This window comes from Stegodyphus dumicola, chromosome 1, assembly GCF_044657685.1.
Source record: "Stegodyphus dumicola isolate Sdum_Otavi_A_Nest chromosome 1, ASM4465768v1".
NCBI classification, from domain to species: Eukaryota; Metazoa; Arthropoda; class Arachnida; order Araneae; family Eresidae; genus Stegodyphus; species Stegodyphus dumicola.
In genome coordinates, this window is record NC_140768.1 from 162,180,812 (window position 1) to 162,194,711 (window position 13,900).

Genomic DNA, 13,900 nt, shown 5'->3' on the forward strand with positions numbered 1-13,900 from the left:
GCAGTGGGTATTTGGAGGTGTGGAAAGAGGGTCTGTGAGACTATTTTTAGTGGCTGTGCATGAGAGAAGTAGGGATTTGTGATTATTTGTGATTTTATTTATTTGTGAACCACAGTATGAATTTTCTGGATAGTATGTCTGGCTGTTATATAAATACGATAGTGATTACGTGGCAGCTTTAAATTGGTATTTCTGCTGTTTAAAAAAGCATTCATTCATAGTAAGTGCATTTTATTTTATTCTTGTTTTGGTTGACCTTTACATTATGGTAACTTGGCGATTTTTTGGCGAAAATTTGGCAACCAACTCTCCTACGGGAAACGTCTATTTTTTTTTCCCCGCCGCCATTTTGTCTTCACGAAGTAAAGACATGTTTCTTTTCTTTTTATCTACTGAACACTTCTTCCAACAATCTACTAGCCGAATTACACTTATGCTAGAAATTTTATCAAACAAAACTGCTTAATCATGACAAATATTCACTGCAAAATTGGGAAAAAGTGCACAGTACCATATTCCTTACGCGTTTTTCAAAATAACACATACACATAAACCATGTACACGCCGACTTATTTTTACTTAAAAAAACATCCCAGAATTGCACAAAAATGGCATTGCGCACACTCTTCACTATATCCATGTACACTGGTTTTTTCTCATAAATTAGAAAAATTTCACAAAAATACATGACAATTTTCTCAATCTTTAAACCCGGTAAAAAGAACATATATGAAATTACCTGATCGCGAAAAAGTATTTACCCTTTACAAATATGAACATTTCCACATATAAAATAAATAAAATATCCAAAAACTTTTACCTCTAAATCATCTATTACATTATACACGTCACCAACGAATTCATATCGCAAGCATTACAAATACTTAGTATCAAATATTTAAATTATTTCCATGCATGTTTACTTCAACTTAAACGTATACCAAATTCCTACAAACATAAAATTCACAAAATAACTATCATTTAATTAAAATATCACTAAACCATGTACACGTCGACTTATTTTTACTTAAAAAAACATCCCAGAATTCCACAAAAATGGCATTGCGCACACTCTTCACTATATCCATGTACACTGCTTTTTTCTCATAAATTAGAAAAATGTCACGAAAATACATGACAATTTTCTCAATCTTTAAATCCGGTAAAAAGAACATATATGAAATTACATGATCGCAAAAAGTACATACCCTTTCCAAAGATGAACATTTCCACGTATAAAATAAATAAAATATCCAAAAACTTTTACCTCTAAATTATCTATTATAAACGTCACCAACGAATTCATACCGCAAACATTACAAATGGTTACAAATACTTAGTGTCAAATATTTAAATTACTTCCATGCACGTTTACTTCAACTGAAACGTATACCAAATTCCTACAAACATAAAATTCACAAAATAACTATCATTTCATTAAAATATAATTAAATTCAAAAACACTACTTAAAATATAAATGAGCACATACATTAAATCAATAAAAATTACCTTACAATCCTAATTACTTTAAACTAAATCATTTCTAATAACAATTTTCCCAATAATACCAAATTCCTTTCCACCTTACATTTAGAACAAACAATACATAAAAATAATATCCTCAAATAATTAAAAATACTAACTTACCTAATCTTCAGAATCTTGATTACGTGGCGGATACACGTTTCTAATTCATTCAATAAAATTATTGAAAGATTTTTTCTGCGAATTTTTCCTCCATACTTCCTCCGCTAAATAAAAAGCAAACTTCTCTTTATCACAATGCCTAAATACCCATTTCGAATTCACTTTAGTTAGGGCCATGGGATCCAAAAATTAACAAACACTGTTTCACACAACACAGAATAAAGCTTAAATACAAAATTTCCAGATTTTTTCCCGATTTCCCCCCCTTTTCCGATTAAAGAACCGTAATTCGTCCATTAATATCACATGACATATCCCATGATCTCTCATTTCCCTCATGCAAAATAATGCGTAATCGGAACTGAGTACTGCTCACATTATCACCAAAGTCCCAGGTAGTAACCTTTATCGCCTCCAAAATGTCGCCAAACTACCAGTTACCATATTGTAAAGATCAACCCTTGTTTTTATTTTGTATAATGTTTTGTTCATTTTTTTTAGTAGAAATTTCTGTCGTTATTATTGTTTTTTTTAATTGTTTGAATTTTTTTGTTGATTAGTGTGTTGTGCAATTCGTAGATGTTTTTTAAAGTTGAAACAGAACACTGTGTACATGGTATTCTTTAAAATTTATTGTTGTTATGTTAATTTATTAAAACGAGGTGTGCCTAGTTCATAGATTTGTTCGTTGCCTAAATTGTGCTATTCGTATATTTTTTTAAAGTTTAAACAGGATGCTGTGTACATGGTATTCTTTAAAATTTATTGTTATGTTAATTTATTAAAGCGAGGTGTGTGTAGTTCGTAGATTCGTTCGTTGCCTAGATTATGACATTCGTAGATGTTTTTTTAAGTTAAAACATATCGCTGTGTACATGGATTCTTGTCAAATATTTTTGGTTAGAAATTTTACGTTTTTGCTATCTAAATTTTTTGTTTCTGTTTCGGATTTTTAGCTTAAATTGTGTATTCAAAACGTAGTTTTTGCATGTGCGAAAACCGCGTTTTTGGAGAAAATTTAGGCTTAAAGTTCGAAATGTAGAGAAAAAAATTTAGATAGTAAAATGGCGGCGTGTAGTTTGGCGAGAAATTTGGTGGCTTGAAGGCGCATATCAGAGTAGTTCCAGAAAGAGATATTCACTTAATAAGCATTTAACTTAACAAAGAGATAAAAGTTTCACTTGAAACAGTATAAAATTCTAACTATAATGTCATTTATACTTTAATAATATGGACTAAAATGTGTCATTGAAAATGAAACAGAATTCTATATAAAGTATATATAAGCTCTAGGTGTTTCCTTTTAGCTATTGCACTTTAAGAATTTATATTGTCTGACATTGTTTTAAATAATTGATTTCTATTTGAATTTCCTGTGTTTTAATTCTATGTTCTAACTGAAGATTAATTTTGATTTCACTGGAAATCAACACGAGTTAAATTTAGTTTCGGTTCTGAAAAGTGTTTACGTGGCAAAATGTTATTTTTATTCTGATTGATAAATGCTTCCGGTGTGCATAATTCTTTTAGTATTTTTATAACTGTGTTGCTCTTAATGAACGAGTTATGTGTTTTATTTTATTTTATGAATAATATTAATGGATATTATTTCCTTTTGGAGAACAGAAATTATTAAAAAATGAAAGGGTTTTATCTAGTATATAATTTAAACTGTGCCACTAATGTTTTGTTTTTATGCAATAAGAATACTTCTTTTGAATTAATATTTTAGTTGCCATTATTCTGAAAAGACATTTGAAAACTTGCTGTATTTTCCAATTGTGTGTTTATCAAATTTTAGAATTATTATTTTGTAATATTTGAGAACAACTTATAATATATCTAATGGTGTTTTTCAGAGAGAACTATAGTCAAAAATTAATTTCTTAGAGCATTTAGAATTGTGTAGACATTACATTCATTACTAATACAGTCAAAAGTCGTTAATTCGGACACCCATTATCCGGAATGATCTATAATCCGTACCTCAAAGCTACAAACTTTCTGCGCATGCGTCGCTTACCGCTGCGAATTTGCGTGTGCGCGTGCGCAAAATACGTTTACGAATGCGCGTTTAATGTATAACGGACGGGATAAGCTAAGCTAAAATTATCTAATTATCTATTTCAGTTAATGTTGCAGATTGCGTTGTTCCTTAATCTTCGAATTGGATCCGGATTATTATTTTTTGCAGACTGTTAGAGCAATTTTATAAAAGTAAGCTTAAACTTTTGATTGTCAAATAGAATTTCCGATATGTATTTACTAATATGTAAAGGATATACAAAGCGAAAGTATCTTTCGGAGTCCATTAAACAAAAAGTGGAATTGCTGCAAAAAATGGATAAAAGCATATCCTTTGTTTATCTAAAGTTTAACGTTTGTTTATCTAAACTTTGTTTATCTTTAACGCTGCAGCGGTGTGCAATGAATTGGAAGTTGATCTGTCAGCACTACCCTTATCTTAAGGGCAGATGTTTTTATTTTATTTGGCTTATAATTGCTTACTCAATGTAGTATTTCATCTCGATGTACTCAGTCTTTGATATGATTTAAATCAAATTCCTCGTCATTATAATTCGCTTCGGATAGCGAAGAAAGTGACAGAGGTTATTGAAAATGAATAAATTTCGATTGACAAATTAGTTGGTATTCTCGACACAGCAATTATAGGACTTGAACAGCGGAACTTTGTAACTGAACAAGAAATTATGTCTGTTTATAGAATTAAAGAGAATGTATTATCACATAAAAAACGAAGCAACTTAAACAACTTGCATTGAAAGAAATGTTTAATAAAGTAAACAAATAAATATTAAGCTTTTTTTTGTAAATTTTGATACCCTTTAGATCATAATTTTTCTTTATTTCGTAAATTACGGTTTCATATTTTTAATTTTATAATTTCTGCATGCCATTTTACCAGATTTAAACTGATGATCTATAATCCGGAATTGCCGAAGTCCTGATGAGTCCGGATTAACGACTTTTGACTGTAGAAGATTTATAAAGGTTAAATTCTGTTTTTGGGATTTTATGTTTACTAAATTTGTGTATTTGATTGTCCATTGGCAAGTGTACCAATCTTTGTAAAATCTTAGTTTCGTTTTCGAAGTAATCTCAGATTAATGATCTTGTTCAATGTTGTTTTTCAAATAATTGTTAATGTAATTGTTAAGGGTAATTAAGAAATTCGTAAAATTTCTGAACAAAATTTTTCTTCAAACAAATATTGATCTTTTCAACGGACATTGAAAGTACGATAATATGGCATTTTGGAACTAACCAGATAAAAGGATGTGCATCATATCAGGTCTGAATATGAATTGATTGAGACAATATATCCTAGAAAAATAATTTATTCAAAATATCTTAAATCTGACATTAAAAATACTAAATTACTACTTAAAAAGAACATTAAGGTAAGATGAATTGAAACTTGAGTAATCGGCATGCTCAAAAACATAAGTGTGCCATTTGCAATTTAAGTCTTGCCAGGTTTCTTTAGTCATATATTTGTTCCCTAATTCCTTAAAAACACAGAAAATGTAAAAACGCATTTAAAAGTGGGTTTTATTTACCCAATAGGATATGAAATCTAATATCTTTCACGTATGTGCCCATTAGGGCCAAAAGGGTTAAATCCAAAAACCTCAGCTTAAATACTCTTAAATTAAATTTGCATTCTGGTAGGGAAACAGAGATGAAATGGGACAGTGAAGATCTAAATCATAATAACTGATCAGTTTAACATAATGGAATTTTACAATGTTCCCTACCAGAATTTAAGTAATCTCAACAAGGTTCTTTAATGACCTTGGTAAGGTTATAAATTCTAAACCTAAACAAGAGCCAACTTTTTACAATCTAAGCTAGAACTAAAATATACAGACGATGTGCATCATGGGGACAATGATTTGATTACATCAAACAAGATTCTCAGTATAACCTCATTTCCTTCCACTCATCTGAAAGAAAGAAATACTTCAGCAAAAATATCTGCCTTTGAAATATTCTCTTACTGTTTCGCTTCATATATTAAAACTGGAATTTTTTGAAGCTGATTTTTTTTTAAAATTAATATATATGTATGTAATGAAATTGCGATTCAGTGACACGACATGAATGATTTGATTATGAATGCGGCACAAACTTGCATTAAAATTTTCGGTGAAACAGGACTTTTCATATGATTCACTGTGAACATAGAATAACAAACCCGTGTAGATTCCTTCAGAATTAGAACTGGCCGAAGAATGTAATGATAGCACTCTAGTATTTGAATAGTCGATGATATCTTTTAGAATGATGAGTTTGCCGATATTATTTTACAGAAAACCAACTGAGGAATAAATGTTCTATTGAGGTTAGTAGCGTAGTCCTATCCTGTACGACTAATAAATGTAATATTAACACAATTTTGGAAGCATTGAATGTAAGAACATTTCGACGTATATATGCGGAAATGCTGATGGCGTAAGTATTTGATGCTTTAGAGCGTCTACACATTTTAATGAAGAATAATCAGTTAAGCCGAATAAAATTCAACATTTATTTAAATTCACATTTTGTGGCCACAATTCACTTGGCACTCCAATCCTGCTCACTTCCAGAACATTCGCAATTTTGATACTGTACCAGTAGAAGCTAACACAGCAGCACATAGATGATTGCAGCAAAGCATCTTAACAAGATGAAAGCTTAAACGAGAAGAGAGTGTCGCAGTAGTAATGCAAAGGAGGAAGGGAGCCAAAAGCTTCAGTTTTAAGTTTTGGTTTACAATTTGGTGATTGGTCAAGAGACATCTGCATTAAGCATTATGTAAGATTGCATGAATAATTTGAATGATGCAGTTTAGACTTGCAGTGCTATTTTTAGGACAGAGAGAGGTTCCCAAATGAAATAAAAAATAAGAGGTTATTATGAATTAAATTTAGAAATTTACTTGCATATTTTTTATCTTATATTGAGGAATATATGGATAAATTGGTCTTTGTATATGTTTGCTTTTGCTTCATTGTAGCGTTTATTGCTTTCAACTTTTAATCACTAGTACTTATTTTTAGGATTTGATCCTCGTTCTCACTTGGCTAATTTCCACGTTGCTGCAGCCGTAAGTCAGTCTCAACCCTTGCAGCATCCTGATGATTCTTCAAAACAAAAAGGTGGTAACAGAGGTGGAATAAAAAATCATCTTTCTAACCAGAATGACTTTTCAGCTACCAGGAATTTACTTGTAGCTGCAGCTTCTGCACCACCGGCTTTTCCGGGGATTGACTCTGGATTAAAAATTCCTAATCCTAATTTAGATAAGCAATCTCAACAACAGCAGCCTCAACCTCCTCCTCCACAGCAACAACAGCAGCAGCCACAACCTCAGCAACAGCAGCAGCAACAACAAAATCAGCAACAACATCCACAACATCATCACCAACCACACGACGATAATAACCTTGGTGAAAAAGAGCGATCGTGGCCTTGCCCTTCTTGTAAAGTTCCCTTTAAACAAGCATCTGAACTCCAGGCTCATTTATCTGCTCACACAAAGGGTGAGAAAACTGTGCCGTGTGACATTTGTGGAAAATATTTTGCTTCGGGAGACAGGGTTCGCATTCACGTTAAAGCAGCTCATGGTGAGAAATCCTGTTCATGTGAAATCTGTGGTAGTGGTTTTAGTTATCGTTGTAAGCTTCTTGACCATATGCGAACCCACACGGGCGATAAGCCTTTCCACTGTGAGGTATGTGGAAAGAGCTTCTCTCAGAAAAATCATCTCACTCGCCATTCCATGATACATACAGGTGAACGTCCATATCCTTGTGATTTTTGTGGCAGAGGTTTCTATAGGAAAGATAAATTGACAAGACATAGAAGAATTCATACAGGTAAGACAATTTCAAATTTTATGTTTTTATCCATAATAAAAAAGAAAAAAAATATGCTTGGTAAAAATTAAGTGCTTATCGATCAGATAGAGTATGTATAGTTCAACCGCCTCGGCCACGACCGCGAATGTAAAAATGCATGTGCCATTTGGACTAATTTATTTTCAAAATAAGGTGGATGGACATGAGTCGTATAGTAGAAATTATTTCCAGTCTTCTTTTTTTACTGTTTATTGTCAGCTTATAAAGAGCACAAATGTAAGAAAACGCAAAATTACTTTCAAGTAATCTAATCTGATATGCTGATTATCATTTGTAAATAGCTATTTTATTACATTGCATTTAATTTTGTGCATGTATTAAATATTTGTTAAAATGCAAGTGGTATACAAATTAGTTTTGCTGTATATGTACACTGCTCAAAAAAAAAAAAAAAAAAAAAAAAAAAAAAGGACAGTCCTATATCTCCCGATCTACTGGGCCGATTGACAAAATTCAAATTGCGTTCTTCATGTCTCGAAAGCGCGACTTAGGATATATATTAGATTTATATATAGCACTATTCTAACATAGGTATTTTGACACAAAATCGGACTTTTTCTGAAATAACATACCAATTTTTTTACATATTTCGATTCTACGACTCAAATTACGCCTAAATATGAAATTTTGTAAAATTTGGAGCGAAATTTATGGAGAAATTCACAAATTTATGTTGGCACTTTTTTGTCTGTTTGCGCCAAGAATACTTTACTTGGCGAACTTCTTAATATATGGCAACCTAGTTTCCTTTCCCGTGAGAGGAAAAAAAGTCACCATCGTTCCTTTTTTCCAAATAATATTCTTTATATTATATTTTTAATTATAACTTATTATTTTAAGTAATTTTTTCTTTTTCGAATTTCATTTTAATTGCTTAAGTTGAACTTTTTTTTTTTCCCGAATAACTGTTTTAAAAATTTTTATTTACCTATTCGAATTGCGTAAATAAAGGTGCAGCGTTTATTTATTTATTTTTTTTCAAATAGTTTTCTTTATATATATTTTTCGTCATAGTTATTATTTTAGGTCATTTTAAAATTTTTATACTTTTATTTTAATTGTTTGTGTTGCATTGCCTCTTCAGATTATTGTGTTAAAATTTTCTATTTATTCCTTCGAACTGAGCATTTTAAATATATTTATTAATATCAATTTTCCAGAATTTGATTTTATTTATTTGAATTGCGTTTCTTTCGGAAGAATACTTTGTAACCCAGACTACGATGCGTTTGAAAACTGCATACTATATTAAAAGAGAAAATACAGTAAAGCACAGTTTTACACACCTTTCAATGTTCCGTTCAGAAAAAATATATATATATAAGAGAGATGTATAACAGATATTTTAACTTAGGATGACTTGCATGCACTGCTTTAAACAGTTTTATCATTGTGACCATTGCTTTACACAATTTTATCCTACATTTGGTTTCTTAAAATGTTACTCATATTTTAGTCAAATATTTTATTTTTGAAATCGCAAGAATCAAATATCAAGATTGAAAAGTTTTAAATTAAAAAAAATACGAATACTAAATTTTACGAAAAAATTTATTTTTCTTCTCTTTTTCTTTAAGCATTCTGAAAGTATATTGAAAAGTATCCAACTTTTCGAAACATTTTGGTATTTCTGACAATCATTTTAAATAAAGTTATCGCCTTCCATTTCATAAAGGCCCACAAACGACCGAGCGGTAAAGTTGCTGAACATTGTTAGTTCACTCCGGGATTCGAACCCCGGTAAACGGGCTGGTTGCATGGGCGTTTTCGTGAATTTTCTCATGTATACCGCGTATGACAGCTGGTTTCCCTTAGAAAGTTATTCACGAAGTATTTCGTCAGAGCCTTTATCAGTCTTTAGAGGCTAAACATTTTGAAGGTATGAGATGAAAGGAAAGACTGGTTCATCAAAAGGTTTTGGTTTATTTTATTATGACAAAGCACACTACGGCTATCTGCCTAAGGGGAGGGATGCCTTCGTGGAGGACTTTCTAAGGGAAACTGGCTCGCATACACGTTACACATGGGGAAAACCACGAAAACGCCCATGCAGCCAGCCCGTTCGCGGGATTTGAACCTCGGACCGAACTACCAGCGTTCAGCGGCTTTACCGCTCGGCCGCTGTTTCATCAGGAAGGGGAAAAAAACATCTTTAGGTGACATCCACATACATCACTTGATAAACTCCTGAATCTTCAAATAATTCGACTGAGAAATCATGGGATTCACCATTTATGATACGATATGATGTTCTATAACGTAATTTACACAACCATATAGTTTAAAACCAGTTGCTCTTCAATTTAATCTGCAATGATATCGTTTTGTCTTTTCTGTTAACACAAGCTCAATTGATGGTATTTGCCGGTGTACACGTTCAAGTGTTTTCTCTTTGAACACCTAAATTCTTTGAAGTATCCTGAAAGTATATTCGAAAGCGTCCAACTTTTTGAACATCTTGGTATGTCTGACAGCCAAATTTCCCTGCAAATTTTTGCTTACTTTTCTCCCTAATTTTCTTCTTTCCCTCTACAGTTATTTTCAGTGCTCACACAAGAAAATTAAGATTTTTCGACTGCTAGACTTCCATACATTTTGCATTCTTGTCAATTTTTTAAAAATATCAATTATATGAATTGCGTTTCAGCTAAAGACAGCTTTTCATTTTCTAGTCATTTTAGCTATAAATAAAGTTTAAAGCGAAGGCCAAAGGATAAATATTTTAATTAAAAGATTTTTACTAAATGACAAAGAAATAAAACAGTCCAGCAGGGTTTATTCTGTACCACCGAGTAACCCGACTCTTATATCGGCTGAAACAATCTAAATCATACTAAAGATCATGATTTTTTATACAGTCTATAACGCGAGAGAAAAATTAGCTTCTTAAAACATTCTTTCTAAGAGGATTAATATAAAAGATTATATTTATATATATGAAATGTAATTTCTCATACATTATTTGTTTTGTGCAGCCGGGGCAACAGGAATGAGACAAATTTTGGAATATAAAGTGGTAGGTTTATTTTAGCATCCATCTCACAAGCGTTCTCCTCATACCTTGAGCAGAAGCCCTACTTATACATATGTGTACGTCACGAAGCTCCTCCAATCAGCGATATTAATTGAAATCACGAGGTGACGCTATCTTCTCATCAGGAGTGTTCTTAAGTACTTTATGTAATATGACAGATTTATGAGTTTGGCGATTTGGCAGGCGCCAACAGGTTAATATATTTTACACTAAAGAAAGGATTTCGCCAAAATTTAGGAACAGGGATGCAATTTAGGTAGAGAATCGCCAACACATTATTAAGCAATATTATTAGAATTTAATTTAATCAATTAATTTAAAAATATCATTACATATATATTTTTAAAGCTGGGACTTGAACCAAATTGTCAAACTTTTAAAGTTTAATTTACATGGTGGTTATAATTAAAGTTTCAAATTGAAATGGTCATAAAAGGAAAACTACCGGACCAAATGTTATCAAACTTGGGAATCGTGTAAAGGAGCTTATGGGAATTTATTTTCGGCGGAAGAAAAAGAGTTCAAAAACTCACCATCAGGGAAAAATGGCGCTGTATACAACATTGTTAAATGAAATAAGACACAAAAACATCTGTTTAAAATGTGTTTAATATTTTCCGAAACGTGTTACAAAGCATGTTCAATGTAGCGTCCAGCATTTTCCGAAAGCAAGTTAAATCATGTTACTGCATTCTCAACAGCAGCTCTTAGCATATCAGGTTTGGTTTTGGTTTGGTTTATTAGATTACGGCAAAGCACTCGAGGGCTATCTGCCTTAAGGGAGGGATGCCTTCGTGGAGGACTTTTTAAGGGAAACTGACTCGTATACATGTTACACATAGCATATCAGGAGGAATGTTATCAGTGTATCACATTTTTCATTTCTGCCAAATTGTTTAGATTATCACCATAAACAGTGCTTTTGAGATAACCTCATAGACAAAAGTCACAGAGGTTGAGGTCTGGTGGGAAGAGGGGAAGTGTTGGCCTATAAGACGTTCATTCGTGAAATGTTGCCTAAGTAACTATGTGACACTTTTGAGGTGGTGCCCAGCCCTGCATAAAAATCGTAGTATCTAAAATTCCACGTTACTGCAGTTCATGTATCACGAAACATTTTAATATTGACTTTAAGTGAGCTGCAATCGCAGTGGTCCAGCTGTCGACTGCTCTTCAGAAAAAAATGGTTCTGTTATAAAACTAGCTGTCATTCAACAGTAAACGGTGTGAAATGACTGTTATGCAATCGAATGCAGTAGGAGAATGCAATGGAACTAGATAGATAACATGAGGGATTTGTTTGGCCCAAATCGATTAAGAGCGCTTTGAATAAGTATCTTCATGTTTTAGTGCCGAATTCTGGCTTCAAAAATTACTAATTAGCGATCTGTAAGAAAACGATTTCCAGATTGTACGCACTTGTGCGAGTGATTTGCGATCTCACATTTTCTAATCGCTAATTCGTGGTTTTCACGGACGAATTTCTCACTTACACGGATGGCGCACTCGACTTTTATCGAATTTAACGTCTTTAAATGGTAATTTGCCTACTTCAAAGTTTCTTAAGGGTACACAACATATTAAACCCGTGTAACAAAAGGTTAAGTTAGATTGCGACTCATATTTCGTTTAACAATATTGCATACAGCGCCATTTTCCCCTGGTGGTGAGGTTTCGAACTTCCTTTTTTTCGCGGAAAATAAATTCCCATCACCTCCTTTACACGATTTCCAAGTTTGATAACATTTGATCCAGTAGTTTTCCTTTTATGACCGTTTCAATGTGGAACTTTAATTATAACCACTCTGTATGTTACTAAATTTTAATTTTATGCGTTATATGTATACTATGCGTAAAATTTTCGCTTTTATGGAAAAATAAAAAATCGAAGGAAATATACTTAGAATAATGGACCAAAACTGAAAACATTTCCCCTCCCTCCGAAAATAAAATATTGAAATTTCGAACTTGAATTTATTGGGTTATCGGAATATTTAATTTGACTTATCTTTTAAGTCCTAGTTCCGACAACAATTCCGTCAAAAATTCCAAATTACTTAAGCTAAAGTAAAAGATTTAGTATATATTCACTGTATGTTAATAAAGTAATCAGAGTGTAATAAAAATAGATTATAGAATTTACGCTGATGTAACTTTTTGTCTGACTGCACAACATGTAATGGAAGAGAAGGTTTGTAGAGATCTGTTTTTGACATGCCTCTAAAAGTAGATGTCATATTAATTTTGTCTCTTCAATGTCAAAAAACTTTCCTTTGAGAGGCAAATTTAGTTTTTGGGAGAGAAAAAAAATCACAAGAAGACAAATTTGAAGAACATGCAGGACGATTGAGTACACATACTTATTTTCGGAACACAAGCGGTTCTCCGACTGGTTATTGAATAATGAAAAGATGCATTGTCATGCAATACAAAACATTTGGAATACGTTTTCTGGCTGAATAACGTAAGATTAAAAGTCATCTGCTTAATTCACATCCATTTACAAGTCAACTACTCGGGCAATTGCAGAATCGTTTTGATCCTGAGCTTGTAAGTCAAACCTAATATCACTGGATTTAAACACTTCTTTAATCTTCCGAGAACGTTCCTTCTTTAGCTCATATTCCAAGAATATTAAGTGAATACAATTATTGCCAAAGAAATTGAATATTCATTTGCACTACGGCTTGGTAGTTTAACTAACGAGTTAACAAAACTTAAATTCTGCTTTTTGTGTCTAAGAATACAACAATATTTTAAATATTTACAAATAAAATATTAAATTGGAGCCTCATCAGTTGCCTAGCATTTGGGGAAAAAAAAAAAAAAAAAAAAAAAAAAAGATTCTTAAATACTAATTGTTTGCTGCTCAGTCTAACCCAGGCTGCATGGTTGGTTTTCGTAGTTTGTTAGGTTCTCTTTACAAAGATTCTCTATGAAAGCATCTTAATCAAATAGCTCCCATGTTCTTTCTATGTTCCAATAACCAACTAACCTAGTTTAAGTGCGATTTCCAAGTGAAGTTACTAGTAAAATCCGAATACTCATTAAAAATCGTGTAGCTAGCCAATCGGGAGTAACATGAAAGATACGGCGCCAATAATTGAAATGTTGTTACGGTACGCTGTTTCTTAACTTAGATGGTCATTCCTTAATTAAATAGCCCACCAACGGCCGAGCGGTAAAGACGCTGAACACTGGTAGTTCAGTCCGAGGTTCGAATCCCGCGAACGGGCTGGCTGCATGGACGGTTTCGTGGTTTTCCCCATGTGTAACGTGTATACGAGCCAG

General features: G+C 32.4%; 1 protein-coding gene across 3 annotated transcripts in view; it reads left to right on the forward strand.

Annotated features, from left to right (window-relative positions):
- The window catches only part of LOC118198749 (uncharacterized), an 85,438-nt gene that overhangs the window by 22,334 nt on the left and 49,204 nt on the right, over positions 1-13,900 (forward strand). For all 3 annotated transcript variants that reach the window (XM_035370514.2, XM_085822841.1, XM_035370507.2), the window contains one exon: positions 6,715-7,533. In XM_035370514.2, coding sequence (XP_035226405.1) covers positions 6,715-7,533 — 819 coding nt within the window. The remainder of the gene's footprint in view (positions 1-6,714; positions 7,534-13,900) is intronic.